The sequence below is a fragment of the Borostomias antarcticus genome, assembly GCF_949987555.1.
Source record: "Borostomias antarcticus genome assembly, chromosome: 13".
In the NCBI taxonomy this organism is placed as follows: Eukaryota; Metazoa; Chordata; class Actinopteri; order Stomiiformes; family Stomiidae; genus Borostomias; species Borostomias antarcticus.
Window position 1 is genome coordinate 1,722,470 of NC_140246.1, and position 15,873 is coordinate 1,738,342.

The following is a 15,873-nucleotide window of genomic DNA, read 5'->3' on the forward strand; positions in this document are numbered from 1 at the left end:
GGCGTATTACCAATAGAAAATGAGTTGTTGTGGCTTTTTTCTTTAGTATACTGGTGACAAATGGTGCAACTGATCTCTTGCCTCTTAGTGTTATACTCAAGCCACCGTCTACAAATTATTTTTACCAAGGGCCCCCTTCTTCTTCTTCTTCTTCTTCCCCCTAAATGAAGCCCTTAAATTAATCAGGCTACGCAAGGAGACAGCTATGTTACATTCGTCAGTCTAGCCCTGAGAATAAACAGCATTGTTTCATACTGTTGGCACACTGGGACACTAGATGCAGAAAAGCTACACTGGACGTTTCATCTTTTGAAATGGACTCGTCGTGCTTCAATGACAATCAGCACACAAATACCCAAGGTGCAACAAGACACACAGACACACACATCTTTTGTCCTGCAATGAATAGCTGACCTGTGGGAGTGAGATGGCTGTGCGTTGGCACAGGGGCCAATGTAATATTTATGCCCTTGTGAGGAAAAGGTTACAGAGGATGCCAAGGCCTGGCAAAGAGAGCCACACACACACGCACACACGCACACATGCACACATGCACACACACACACACACACACACACACACACACACACACAACCTGCATCTAGAGCAGGGAATCCTATTCTATGCAGTGAGATACTGTCATCTTTATCGTGTCCCTTCAGAATGATGTCCCTTCATCATCACAAGCATAGTTGTACTAATCCAAGATAGACTGTCTGCTATCATCACTGTTAAAGATAGATATTCCAGAACAGTATCAGTGATCGTACTGTTTGTCTATTATCAGTATGAAGCCACTCAACTGGGAATCCTGGTGTGTGGTGCCTCCAGTCATGAATGATACTGTTCTGCAACATATCAACTTATCAGCTGTCAAAACTAGATGCCTACAAACTGGTTACACTACTGTAGCTAGTGTTCCCAAAGAAATGATAAGCTTGTTTGATTCGTTATTTTAACTGTCACAAATATCAGCCGTCCAGTCACAAATCTCAGTCCCAGTTTATAGCTCCAGATGAAAGAAGAAGTTTGTTTTTTTATGAACTGTTTTTTTTTTTTTACCAACTGTTAACGTTAACAGTTAACTTGTACACTAATTACTTCACGTAACCAGCTAGCGATATTGCCCCCCAAATCATTTTACAACTCATTTTGTTTAGGACACTACAAAGCTCGTTGGGCATAAGGTTGCATCATGTGCAGGGGATACTGTTGATGTGATACTGTTGATGTGTGGTGATTGCAAATGACGTTTTCACGATAGAGAGATAGAAAAACACAGTTACCAGTGTTCTTTACATAGGGGCATTTCCACCATCAATTGATGCATAAAAATCCACCAGAATGCAGGAAATGAAGTGTTTGCCGCTCAAAATGTCCGACCCAGTCTCCGCCAACGCTGCAAACACCACAAAAATGTAGCCTAGACCTGTGGGAAACACCGGCAAACGCTACTTTGAGCGTGGCATCTATCTAACCACAGGGGAAGTACGGCCGTTTCCAACTTTGCTGTGTGTGTGTGCGTGTGTGTGTGTGTGTGTGTGTGTGTGTGTGTGTGTGTGTGTGTGTGTGTGTGTGTGTGTGTGTGTGTGTGCTTGTGTGTGTGTGTGTGCGCGTGCGCATTCGTACTGGGATAAGCCAGGGTAGCTGATCCAATGTCTCTACTTATGTCCACAGTAGTCACGGAAGGGTTAGACTTCAAACTGGTTACTGTGTGCATGCGTGTGTGTGTGTGTTACTGTATGTGCTGTAGGATTGAATAAAAGTCTGACCATCTACATACAGAATGTGTGTGTGTATGTGTGTGGGTGTCTGTGTGTATGTGTGTGAGTGGGTGTGTGTGTGGATGTGTGTACGTGCGTTCGTGGGTGTGTAACCAGACACTGTCTGGCCATGGTCCAGCGCTCTGTCGATACCTAAGCCTTTTAGTAATAGGGAAAGACATCACATTATCAACTCACCCATGGGGCCACCTGAGACTGGCATACACACACACACACACACACACACACACACAGACACACACACAGACACAGACGCACGCACACAGAATTAGTGAAAAACACCTCAAACCTCACTGCCACACACTTTCAACAAAGCTCTGGTAAGGGCCCTTTAATATCTTCAAGGGAATCGGATCTACTGCCTAGGTCGTCTTTCTGCCCACAAATTGAAACCCATGAGTCTGCTGTGAGTCGATGTAATCACTGTTTACATGCGTGTGTTTGTCTCTGTGTGTCTCAAAAGCAGAGTCAAGTATGTGACGTCACGTGACGACACCCTCGGTCGACACACACAGCAGGAGCTCCACCACAGGAGCAGGCTGACTGCCCACAGCCAGTGAAGCACACCTTAACCCTACTGTACCTACCAGGCCACCGTACATCCCAACACATCCCTCACCAGTACCCACAACGTCACAGCCCACACATTCCATTCCAGTGGAGTGAAGTCACGGGGTCTCTATTGATTCTATTCTATTTATAGCAGGAGTAACAGTGACGTTGCCATGACATCATCATACTGACTGAGTAGTCAAGGGCTGGGCTTCAAATTCAAATGGCTTTCTTGGCATGATGTAACACTGTAATACTGCCAAAGCAAGCGTTTTGACATTGAAAAGGCTTCCACTAGAAAGGCTTGCCTCAACCAATCACGTCATCAGAATCAAGGTCACATGAGAACTCCTGGGTGGGGACTGATGACATCATGGTTCTCTGTCGAGAGAGGCTGGCTTAGGGGTGAGAGCCAAAACGTTGGGTTCAATAAATGCTGAAATTCACTAAAGGAGAAATGAGTGTGTGGCAATTCTTCCCCATCTGAATGCTATGTTGCCCTCGCCAGCACCCTGGCCATCTACTGACTACTGTACACTCACCTACAAACACTATAGACACACACAGGACTTGTAAATGGACTGTACTTATATAGTGCTTTTATCCAGAGCATTTTACAATGGCCTCTCATTCACCCATTCACACATACACACACCAATGGCGGCAGCCGCCATGCAAGGTGCCAGCCTGCTCATTGGGAGCAATTTGGGGTCCAGTGTCTTGCGAAATGGACAGGAGGAGCCGGGATTCGAACCGCCGACGCTGATCGCTGGACGACCCGCCCGTAATACTAAAATCATGGGCTTCACTTAACAATGTCATGGCAGAAAGCATAACCTGAAGGACTTCCCTTTTCTAAAGCCCAAACCAGTCCGCCTGCCCAGAGAAAATCTGTGGCCTTGTCAGTCTGTCTAAGAGAAGGAGGTTAAAACAACAGTACTAGCCTGTGCCATGCTTGGTTTACAGCATCTTAGCTTTTAAAGCTACAAGTCCAAGCTATGATAGTCTACTTGATCAAAGCCCCTGATGCATCTGGGAAGGGGAAGAAACATGGCTGAAAATGAACACCTGCCACAGGCCAAATGCAGGTAAAATTTCCAATTGGGGACTAGATTTCGGAAGGCTATCTGGAAGAAAAAAAAAACTTGGCCGGATCTACAGTCCCCTTGGCAGGTGACTCATCGTAAGCCAAAAAGTTAATTTTCACCCCTGTGAAGAAATATTTACACCCCGTTTCTGTCACAGACATCCGTAGGCGCATGTAAATACATTCACATTTGAGATACGGGAAATAGGTAAGAAGTGCCCCGGAACACCGTTTAGCCCCTTTCTCCAATGGGAAGAAGGTGTGAGCGGCATACATATAGCGTCACACATGGGGCTAGGAGGCTGAAGTGTTCCTCTCAAGGTCCCTTGGGCCCCAGCGGGACAATAAATAATGCAGACGTGGGCCGAGCCTGTTGATAACAAAGCCAGGTAGATAAGCCTTGTGTGTTACTGGAAATATGTCTGGTTGTCCACAGAGCCACGGCAGAGCTAGCAATCAGCATCAAGAATGTGAAAACATGAGCAGAACGTGTTGGGAATGTTCCCCAATGTGGGAACATTACCTGCTAGCTGGGTTAAAGCATAGACCATAAAACGTGTCCATGTCATCTGGAGCCACAGCACAAAGAACACCTATACCTTGCTCTCCGTGGAAGTACAGATATAGCTTTAGCTACATTAGCTAGCCCTTTTAACCCTGAAAATACAGTGACAACATTTCGAATATTAATTGGATTTTCCCTATAATACTAGAAAGCGCAGTTTCTCTGTGCTTCTCAAGTGTTGGAGTGAGGAATTTTTTTGATTTGTTAGATTTTTTTTTGATATTATTAAATATTTGTTAGATTTTTTTTTTAAAATGTTGCCGGTGACGTGGTCGTATTAAAAGGGCAAGTTAACATATGAAGTTAACTTCTTTATTCTGATCTCCATTAGCTTCCACAGCAGCCCTGCTTTACTCCACATGTAGCTAGAGGAGAGTTGAGGTAATCTTTGGCAGGTGTGTGTGTGAGGCAGGTGTGTGTGTGAGGCAGGTGTGTGTGTGTGAGGCAGGTGTGTGTGTGTGAGGCAGGTGTGTGTGTGAGGCAGGTGTGTGTGTGAGGCAGGTGTGTGTGTGTGAGGCAGGTGTGTGTGTGAGGCAGGTGTGTGTGTGAGAAGCTGCTATAGCTAGGTTGCGTATTTTGCTAGCCCGAGGCTAACACTAGTTAGCGTGATAGACTGAATGACATGACCGAGATTTGTTAGCAAGCACGCTGGCTAACGTTAGCTACCCTGCAAATCCTTGCTGTACAGTTTCAGTTTGACAGTGCTGTCATTCACACAGTCCTGGTGGTGGATAGTAGCCTGGTGGATAGTAGCCAGCTATAGCTGTGATATAGGTCGCCAAGTCACCATTTTATTGTCAAATGAGTTGCTGTCCCCCCCCGGGGGTCTGCTATGCTAACAGCTTCAATGTTCTCTCTAGTACTGATCCTAAAACGAGAGGTCAGACTCATGGAGCTAAAGTTAGACTGCATCGAGGATTAGCTGGTCCAGGTATAACGAGCTAACAGTCTCAAGAGCCACTATTTCGCAATACTACCCCTACCCGCTAGACTAGCCAGTCTCACGTATCTAAAACACCCAGAAAGCTCTTCTTCTGTCTTGTCAGCTCAAACCACACGGAGGGGTGGTTCAACCTCGTTATGTCTCACGTCGTCTCGACCGAGGACTGACCTGGAGAGGTGCTTCAGGATCTGCTTCTTAATCAGGCCGGCCATGACCGCATCCGTGATTCAGCTTCCCCCTCCGAGCGATGCGGTCCAGATCTTCACCCCGTCGAGGTAGCAGGAGGCTCGGCTAGCATGTCAGTGGTCCAGGGCAAGAAGTGATTGCTTCCGTCCCACGGATATTAGGAAGGGTACATGTAGGAAATTGCATTTCAAACCATCGGGAGAGACGGATAGCTTGTTCAACTAGGATGAGAGAGCTAGTGCTAGCTAGCTAACGTTAGCACCAGCAACTAAAGTCCATCTCCAGCACACGACAACAGCACCTGAAGCGGGCGGACTACGCATGCGTGCCCCAGTGACAGCGTCTAGTGGGCGGGGCCTTGGTGTGTGGGCGGGGCCTGGACAAGCATTATCATGTTTACATTTTATATTGAAGGTAGATTCTTACATTGGGTTAGGGTTAGGGTTAGCCTAAGCCATCATCTTTTGCAGATGAGTTTCTTTTGATAGCTTCTTATTGGATAAGAAAAATAGTATTGCATTAATAGAAAAAACTGCAAGTCTACCCTGCAAGAAGTGCAAAGATGCTAGTATTTTATTTTTCCCAAAACTCTTTTTATTGGGATTTATATCACGGTTACAATGCAAACGAGAGAGACAACATGTGTAATGAATATTAGACATTCACATATAATATGGGTTTACGCTTTCAACAAGGTAGGAACGTAGGCCTCTGGGCCCATATAAAGCAATGACAAGCTAAGACAATAGGCTAGCATTACATAATTCAATATGGCTCATTTACATACAAAGTAGGCATACACTTGTTATGTGCAAACTCCTTGTTTATGGGCATATGAACTCTACAGTCTTTTACCGACCTCTAGTGGACGATTGCTAAATTACAATGCAATAACTCGATATCCCTACAGCAATGAAACAGAGCATGAGAACAATTTACATGTAACTTAAATATATCAATTCATATTTTTCCTCAAACTTCAAAAACAGTTCACTGATTACAACACATATAATATATCACTACTGCCACAGCGGTCTTTTTTGTATTACCCTTTTCCGTAGGACCCTCAATACAGGAGCCCCCCAGGGTTGCATCCTGAGCCCTCTCCTCTACTTTGAATTATAATTTAAAAAGAATGTTTATTTGCTCTGTGTCACAAGTACAGGTACATTGGGATTCTTGTCATCGCTTGTCCTTACAGTATCATATCAGTACTAATCACTTCCTCATTCATGTCTAGACAGGAGAAGCAGAAGGTTCCCAAACTGTTAATTTACCTATCAGTCGATCAGTATCATCCTCATCTACTTATCCCAGCCGATCATGGATGACTATGTCTGTGTCCATGATGTATGTAGTGCAATTAAATAACATTCACTATACTCCTTGTACACCCAAGACTGCGTAGCCGCACAGCTCCACCAGGGTGTGTTGATGACAACGACATGATGTAATAGGCCTGGTTACTGACAACGATGAGATGGCCAGGAAAGAAGTAAACAACCTGACACAATGGTGCCAGGAGAACAACCTCTCTCCATAGACGGATTATGAAATGACAGGCCCCTGGGCACAAACATGTAAAGGGCCCCTGGGCACAGACACGTAAAGGGCCCCCGGGCACAGACACATAAAGGGCCCCCGGGCACAGACACGTAAAGGGCCCCTGGGCACAGACACGTAAAGGGCCCCTGGGCACAAACATGTAAAGGGCCCCTGGGCACAGACACGTAAAGGGCCCCTGAGCACAGACATGTAAAGGGCCCCTGGGCACAGACACGTAAAAGGCCCCTGGGCATAGACACATAAAGGGCCCCTGGGCACAGACACGTAAAGGGCCCCCGGGCACAGACACGTAAAGGGCCCCTGCACCCATTTCATTTATCGCCTTTTTGAATTTGCCCAATGAGACAGCATCCAATTTGAAGATAATTTGAGAAAACTCACAATAAAAGCAGCGTTATTACCCAGCTCGGTTTTGACTCGAGGGACCTCAACTTTGTGGGGATGACTTGATTTTTGTATTTCTCCCCAAAAGAGTTGGAGGGTCCGTATTGCACGGAGTACTCAGCCCCTCTAAAGTACGATAGATAAATACTCACTTAAAAGGTATCATGATAGTTTCTTTCTTGTGACGTCTTCAAAGTGAATGTTGAGGCTGTTGCTTCAGTTTTTCAGCAGGATTTTTGGGGCTCTGTTATTGACATGACAGACTAAGCCCTTTGACTATGCGACAAGAAAGGGCCCCCTGAGCTCTTGGGCCCCTGGGCTCAGTAGGTCTGTTCGGTAATATGTCTTTGCCTCTCTCTCAACATTGACAAGAGCCTACGGACTACGGGAAGAGAGGACAGGGGCTGGACCCCATCACCATCAGTGGGTCCACTGCAGAAAGAGACAAAAATAACGCATCTTTCACCTCAGATGACTGAAAAAGTTTGGCATGGGGCCCAAGATCCTACAGGCCTTCTACAGAGGCTCACGTGAGAGAGCAACCAGAGCACTGCAGAGGACGGTGCGATCTGAATGAATGAATGAATGAATGTCTTTATTGTCATTGTACAAGTACAACGAAATTGGAAGAGCAAACCTTTAAGGAGCAGAACAATAAAAGTATATCTAAAGTATAAAGTATAAAAGACTAGTCATAATAAATATACACTAAGGGTAGAAAAACATACACACAAGAATGCACAACATTCATTCTGCTGATCAAACATTGCACGACTCCATCATATTGCACAGTAAATAATTGCATAGTAGATAAGTGACGCTTGTGTAGATGATGATTGGTTGTGTTTAGTGCGATTATGGCTCTGGGGGTAAAGACTGTTCTTTAGTCTATTAGTCGGTGATTTCAGTTCTCTGTAACGTCTGCCGGAGGGCAGCGGTTCAACACATCAGTGGATGTGAGCTTCCCTCCACCCAAGACAAGAGCTATAGACTGGTCAGTATCAGCTAAGTGGTCGGCAGGATCATCAAAGACCGGATCAGGGCCATATACAGGCCAGATCTGGCCCTTGTGGCTTAGTTCCGGCCCATATATGGCCCAGATCCGCTTGCTATCTGGCAAGCGGTATGGTAGCCTCGAGGCCCAGACCTGCAGGATCCAGGACAGGTTTTTCCGCTAGGCGACCAGGCTCTTGAACAATGTACTCCCTTACCTGAATAAAGGCCCTAACAATAAAGACATCTTGAATCTTCAATGTATGGTAGGCTATTTTCAGAAATCTCATTCAGGTATGGACTTGCTTAGGTACAATACATGCATGGTCTTACCAAACTACTTCTAACTCAATTGCATGACCATGATATGTCTTCATAAGATCTTTAGTAGGAAAATGTAGTATAGGAACAATAGAACATCTGGGGATGGTCTAGGAGAGGACAGGATATGTAAATAAGGGTCTGTCTCCACACTCCTATTTTGTATTTTAGGCTACAGTATGTTCTATATTTTATATAGTGTATCCACGTAGCTCAGTTGCAGCTACTTCTCTTATTGCGGTATTTGTCATGTAAGCATTACAATTTCGCTGTAGGCTACCCGTGCCCTGTACATACTGTACTTGATGACAAATAAACCACACTACTTGAAGCCTGCCACGTATAAAGGGAGGAGCCACCGGCAGGGATTTACATAGACATACATCGTGACCAGCCTAATTAATAATTTTGCGTTGAATGAATGTAAGATGTAATGTAGACCACGTCAGTATTGCAATAATAGCATGAGTTATTCTTTTTAGTTAGGAGTGACGTTTATAAGCTAGACGAAGCTTGCTGAAAAACTAAACAAGATCAAATGAACAACAAAATGCAGATTAGTTACTTTAGGCTGCGGCCACGCTGTCTTCAAATGTCTCAAATACCTTTGGGCCGCTTGATTGCAGTGGAGCTAGATAAGATGGGGGCACTGTGGTTTAAAAGTCTCCAACTTTACAGTATTATGGGACTTTTGGTTCCACAAGTGACGCCCCCTCTGCATACCTTAACGCACAGCGAGCTCTAGGAAAGACACGACTCACTCCCTGATACGCTGAATGAAGCATATAGCCTAGAGAGACATCCGCAACAGCATCTCATCCCACAGCTCCAGACTTCCCTATCAGAAGATCCCCTCACCAGCCATGACTGCGAAACACAGAAAGCACAGTTCAGGCGAGAAGACTTCACCATCTAACCAAGATGACGTGGCAAAGAAAAGTCCGAAAGCTAGTAATGGGGTTGTTGGAGTCTCGGCACCCCCCGGGTCGGGGTCCGAGAGCTCGGTCAAACTTATAGCAGCTTTATGTTACATCATATTAGTGGCTGCTGCAGGCTTCGCCGCTTTTTATCTGCAACAAGTCCTAGAAGAGGTCCATGACATCAGCACCAAGAACAAGGAGAGTCTAAAGAAAAACGCAGAGCTCGGGCTTAAAGTGGAAAATGTTGTTCAACAGGTAAGTAAACAACCGATAGGACAAACAGCTCACGCCCGTTTGATTGGATTATAATGGCAAGGAGGGCATAAAGATAAGACCAGCCGCTGCAGATTGCGGAGTTGGAGTGGAAGGTGAACATAGGATGACATTGTGAAGCACTTTGGGAACATGTTACAAGAAAGGCACAGAAAAGCGACCACCTCCCCCCTCTTGGAACATGATGAGTTGGCATAAGAAAACAGGCCTACTATGGAATCAATTACTAAACACAGGAATTACTTAAGGTCCATGGATGTTTTCCTTAGTTTCTTAACGAATGTACACGCACGCACCATTAAATTGTATTATGGCGTTAAATTGGACCAAATAATTTTGTTAGAAGTTGCTTCATATCTGCATTCATGTATTTATTAATTAATTCATTCATGGATAATGAGTTCATGCATTCACTTCCTTCAATATAACTTAGTTTCTACACAGATTTCGATGTAGATTCCAGTTTGAACTGGATACTCACATTGTTGGGGGTGGTGGCAATCACCAGGGCTCAACCAGGGTTATGTAATAGCTAACCTCCAATTCACAAGTTAACAGAACTAGTAATGTAGGTTGATAAACTCCTCACACTGAAGTTTGGTAGTTATATTTTACTTTAAGAATTCTTTACTTCTTTACTACTGTGTTGTTAAACTATTACAGTATTCGTTTGTGCTCTTTCTGATATCCATTTATGCAAATCTTTGGTTGGGGATGGGCTCTTTCAACCAGAGCCCAGATCTAGGAATGTACCTGTGCTTACCAGAGTAAACATTTGTAAATATCTTTAAGCCATCCAGAGTAGGTATTCTTGTTCTACTGCATCCTGTGTGTGTGTGTATAATGTGTGTGTATAACAATGTAGTAACAATGACATTGGATTATGTTATTGTATGTCTACCATAGACCTTTGCACAACTATTTTCGCCATCTCTCCACTTTAATGAAGCATGAAAATATTCAGCTCAATTGGATATTTCAGTTATATACAATATGCACATTCCATACAGGTTCTAGGTATCTACTGGTCGGCTGTATCCTTGTTCCCTACAGCTCCTGCTTCACTGATCGACTACAACAGTTGCAGCTGATGTGTTCAGGTTCCTCATGTGTGTGTGTTCGTAGGTGGACTTTCTGAGGAGCTCCGTGGACGGGCTGGAGTCGGCGCTGGGCACCACGCGTGCCGAGCTGGAGGTGGCGAGTCGCGCGGTGCGGAAGGGAGACGCTGAGACCCGGCGGGTGGAGGAGGCGCTCCAGAGGCTGCAGAACGAGCTGCTCCGCGACCTCTCCGAGGGGATCAAGGAGGTCAAAGAGGCCAGAGAACGGGACTTCTCTTCCCTGGAGAAGACGGTGGAGGAGCGCCTGGCCGAGCTGAGTCGGTCCATCGCGGCCAGCGTGGCGGAGTTCACCGAGGCCCAGGGTGAGGCGCAGAGCCAGCTGGCCGACCTCAAAGCCCGTTTGGCCAATATGGAGGACCCGGCCTTGATCAAGCAGGAGCTGTCAGCCATCGTAGGCACGGTCGCCGAGCTCAGTGGCGCCAAACACGCCTCAGAGGCGGCGGCCGCTTCCCTAAGGGAGCAGATCGACTCGGTCAGGGCGGAGCTCCAGACCCGGAACCAGGAAGTGGCCTCGCTGTCACAGGAAGTGGAGGCTGTGAGAGTGCTGGTGCAGGACACAGCCGGGAGCTTGAGGCAGTCTGTGGCAGGAGCAGAGTCTGGCGTTCAGGCATTGACAGACCTTGCTCAGAACTTAGAAAGCGGGCTTGAACAGGCCTCTGAAGCCCTCCAGACTCTGGAGAAGGAACTGCAGGCCGAGGTTTCTCAGGCTGAGAAAAGGGCTGAGGACCTGGACGGACGTCTCAAGACTGCAGAAGACAGCGGTGAATCGCTAGTAGAATCTGTATCAGACCTTACCTCCAAAGTTGAGGCTCTGCTCACTAAGCACGACTCCCACGAGAGTATGCTAGCAGCCCAGGGGCAAAGCATGGAAAAAGCCCTCCAGAGGGAGGTAGAGGCCCTGAGAAACAGCCTTGGGGACCTGCAGACTAGCGTGGCGACTCTCAGCGGTTCTCAATCTGAGCTGGCGTCCAAGGACTCCAGCCTTGTTGAGCAGATTGAGGGACTAGAGGAGAGGCTTGCTGCCCAGCCCCCAGAGCAGCTGGAGAAGCTAAGAAGCACAGTTGATGGCTTGGTGGAGAAAGCTGGCAAGCTGGAGAAACACGAGCAGGCCATTTCTGCCATGCAGGGGGTGCTGCAGCAGACCATCAGTTCTCTGGAGGAACTGTCCAAAGCCCCACAAGGTTTGAAGAAGGAGGACCAAAGATCAGAAGGTTTGAAGGAGGAGGACCAAAGATCAGAAGGTTTGAAGAAGGAGGACCAAAGATCAGAAGGTTTGAAGAAGAAGGACCAAAAATAAGAAGGTTTGAGGGAGGAACTTGTGGATGAGTCAGAAATATGACATCATCACACATTGTGCAGCAACTTGTTGATATTTTCACACAAACAAGGACTACTTCATTTTGGTGCTTCTTAAAGGAGTAGTAAAGGGAAAATGCATGTTTAGCCCTGTTTTAAGGTGACTTATGATCATATACAATGGTTCAGATCAAAACGTTGACAAAACTAGCACTTTTGAGAAAGTCTGATAATTGCTCTACCACCATTTTGGTCATACAATGGATGTGGGTGGGCACCTTGAAAAATAATTCAAAAACATGTTAAACTCTCGATTTCAAAGACAATTATCAGACTTTCTCAAAAGTGCTAGTTTTGTCAACGTTTTGATCTGAACCATTGTATATGATCATAAGTAACCTTAAAACAGGGCTAAAATGCATTTTCCCTTTACTGCTCCTTTAACTTATATCCTTCATTGAAGCACGCAGTGCACCCACATTGGCAGTCCTGGCCAATTTAGATTTTATTGTCGAAGTCTGTCAACAGGAATCTGGCGTGCTTTCATGATGATATAATATTTTGAAGTGGACCTTGTAGGTGGAAAAAGAGGGGTAGTTTTCGGGAGGGGTAACGGTAGAGTGCGTCACAATAGGGCAAAAGGGAGAGGACTGCTGTTCTATGTATTAAAACCAAAACTCAAACTGCACTGTAGTTTTTTCCCGTTTTTTTCTTTTTCTTTCAACATTTCTGTTCCCAGGGTTGTTTCACACGCACAACTGCAATACGTTCCTTTAAAGAGCCATGCCATTATTTACTGACTGTTTTGTTACAAAAAAATAAACTGTACCACCACATTTCTGTGTAGGCTGATCCTTTTTATATCATTTCATTGATTCATGCTAATTTAATTTGCATACGATTTAAAAGCATGTTGTTTGTCATCTCACAAAGGTGTGGTCGGAACCCTGGGCTGAGGCAGAAAGCACAGTTGGTGAGGAATGAATAATTGTGCTTTTCCAGGAAATTGAATACCCCCATTAACCCAGGAACAGTGGGCCAGCCCATTTCCTGTTGAGGATGATTGGAGAAAGATTAGTTGAAAGCCCCAGGTCCAGACCATCTCGGCTCCTCTAGGTAGTCTCTTCAGCACTACGAGTTAGATAGTGATACTTCATTAAAATCTGATTGGAAAATGTCATTATGACACACTGCAAGAGTATTCAATGAGATGATTTACTATATAACTTTGACAGTAATTACTTTCATCTGTAGTGGGGACTATAACTGCAAGATTAACTGCTCATACAGATGAAACTCTGAGGGAGATTAAAACTATTCAAAACAAATTTTGATAAAATACACACACGCACACACACACAGAGACATTTGCGGTGGGTGTGGCACTACCCACAATATCTACATTGTTAAAACAGACAAACTGAAAATTGACTAAATGTATTGAGATCATTACACACCTGACGAACAATATCTAACATGTAATAGCATTATTTCTGTCTGTTCCAGAATTACAGTGGCGGGTACAATTACAATGCTGACCATTCAAAAGCATGACTCGGCACAGCAAGTGTAATTTGTTACATTGTAATAACTGTACTTACAGTAAAACCCATCTGTTATGATGTTGAACTGGTGTCTGCTGAATGGTGGGCTGTCACTGAACTATTCCAGGCATGTTCACCTTCAGTCCTTTAAGGAGAAGCAACATATCACCGTGTGAATGTGATTGGCTCTGAGGATGTCAGCTCGCTGTTCAGCTTTGTCCCGTGTGTCTCGTACTTCCTCTGTCTAGTAGAACACCTTGTTCTTCAACATTTCACAAGCCATGAAGAAGCCCCTAGGTTGTTTAAGCAAACCGCAGGCAGCAGTAGTGGCTGTTAAACATCCTGCTGTAGGACGCAGCCGGATGTGTGAGAGACTAATGGAGCTTTGGAATAAAGGATAATGTATCAAACTGTATGTTAGAAGAGAGGAAAGATCTGCATACTGATATCTCCCGGTTCACTTTATTGAAAATATGCAACGTTTCGACCCTTAGGTGTTAATCAGGAAAAAGGAAGTTTCCTGTTGAAGACCTAAGGGTCGAAACGTTGCGCATTTTCAATAAAGTGAACAGGGAGATATCAGTGTGCGGATCTCTCCTCTCGTCTCACGTATGTACTCTCAGATCCAGCGCCTGGCCTACTAAGGTTGGATGTGCACACAGCTCTTTCGCCTTTTGTCTATTATACTTTATGTTGACACTCCACCCTCTGAACACCTGGAGACTGATAAGTTAGTACTGTTGTCCTGGGGTAGTGTGCAGGTCACACAGGGGTCGAACTCTTAACACGACAACCCTATGTTAGGTTAGACTATCAACTTAGAAGGCACTTAGTAAACATTGCAAAACTGTGCATTAACAGGAGCGGTCACTCGCAATGATTGAAAACATAAAGGACATGCTCTACCAGGGTGCTAGAAAAGAACCAATCAAAGGTACTTGTAAGTGTGACAAGTGCTTTATAAATAAAATGTTTTTATTTATTTATTACATATCTGCATTCCAAGGGCGCAGTTCTACAGTAGCGTTGCAGCACTCGGCACCTTTAGATGACTTGGGCTTTTTTCAGATCTCCAATTCTTTTAATTAGGCACCCATTCTTATAATAAAACTATAACCTTAGAATACAACTATAACCTTATAATAAAACTATAGCAGTTCCCAAGATTAAAATCGAATAATAAAACTATAAACTAATAATAAAACTAGAGCATGTTTCATTCTGGACAATCATTTCCTTTGTAAAAGCCTTTCAATACGATTCAGTTCAACTTGTCCCTGGTGGTGAAGTCTTTACTGTGTTGATGTGTGAGTCTGTGGGAAAGTCTTCACTGTGTTGATGTGTGAGTCTGTGGAAAAGTCTTTACTGTGTTGATGTGTGAGTCTGTGGTAAAGTCTTTACTGTGTTGATGTGTGAGTCTGTGGTAAAGTCTTTACTGTTTTGATGTGTGAGTCTGTGGAAAAGTCTTTACTGTGTTGATGTGTGAGTCTGTGGAAAAGTCTTTACTGTGTTGATGTGTGAGTCTGTGGAAAAGTCTTTACTGTGTTGATGTGTGAGTCTGTGGAAAAGTCTTCACTGTGTTGATGTGTGAGTCTGTGGTAAAGTCTTTACTGTGTTGATGTGTGAGTCTGTGGAAAAGTCTTTACTGTGTTGATGTGTGAGTCTGTGGTGAAGTCTTCACTGTGTTGATGTGTGAGTCTGTGGGAAAGTCTTTACTGTGTTGATGTGTGAGTCTGTGGAAAAGTCTTTACTGTGTTGATGTGTGAGTCTGTGGGAAAGTCTTTACTGTGTTGATGTGTGAGTCTGTGGTAAAGTCTTTACTGTGTTGATGTGTGAGTCTGTGGTAAAGTCTTTACTGTGTTGATGTGTGAGTCTGTGGGAAAGTCTTTACTGTGTTGATGTGTGAGTCTGTGGGAAAGTCTTTACTGTGTTGATGTGTGAGTCTGTGGGAAAGTCTTCACTGTGTTGATGTGTGAGTCTGTGGGAAAGTCTTTACTGTGTTGATGTGTGAGTCTGTGGTAAAGTCTTTACTGTGTTGATGTGTGAGTCTGTGGTAAAGTCTTTACTGTGTTGATGTGTGAGTCTGTGGAAAAGTCTTTACTGTGTTGATGTGTGAGTCTGTGGAAAAGTCTTTACTGTGTTGATGTGTGAGTCTGTGGAAAAGTCTTTACTGTGTTGATGTGTGAGTCTGTGGAAAAGTCTTTACTGTGTTGATGTGTGAGTCTGTGGAAAAGTCTTTACTGTGTTGATGTGTGAGTCTGTGGTAAAGTCTTTACTGTGTTGATGTGTGAGTCTGTGGAAAAGTCTTTACTGTGTTGATGTGTGAGTCTGTGGAAAAGTC

The 15,873-nt window shown here is 44.7% G+C and overlaps 2 protein-coding genes across 3 annotated transcripts in view; one reads left to right on the forward strand and one right to left on the reverse strand.

Moving 5' to 3' along the window:
- Positions 1 to 5,357, reverse strand: part of bltp3b (bridge-like lipid transfer protein family member 3B) — a 52,743-nt gene extending 47,386 nt beyond the window's left edge. For both annotated transcript variants that reach the window (XM_084447500.1, XM_084447501.1), the window contains exon 1: positions 5,100 to 5,357. In XM_084447500.1, the coding sequence (XP_084303626.1) occupies positions 5,100 to 5,143 (44 nt within the window). In that variant the 5' untranslated portion in view covers positions 5,144 to 5,357. The remainder of the gene's footprint in view (positions 1 to 5,099) is intronic.
- A 3,887-nt stretch (positions 5,358 to 9,244) lies between these two features.
- On the forward strand, positions 9,245 to 11,989 carry ckap4 (cytoskeleton associated protein 4; the record flags this gene model as incomplete). The annotated part of the gene is made up of 2 exons (XM_084447669.1): positions 9,245 to 9,556; positions 10,700 to 11,989. The coding sequence occupies 2 exons, from the start codon at positions 9,245 to 9,247 to the stop codon at positions 11,987 to 11,989; spliced, it is 1,602 nt and encodes a 533-aa protein (XP_084303795.1).
- Between the last annotated feature and the right edge of the window lie 3,884 nt (positions 11,990 to 15,873).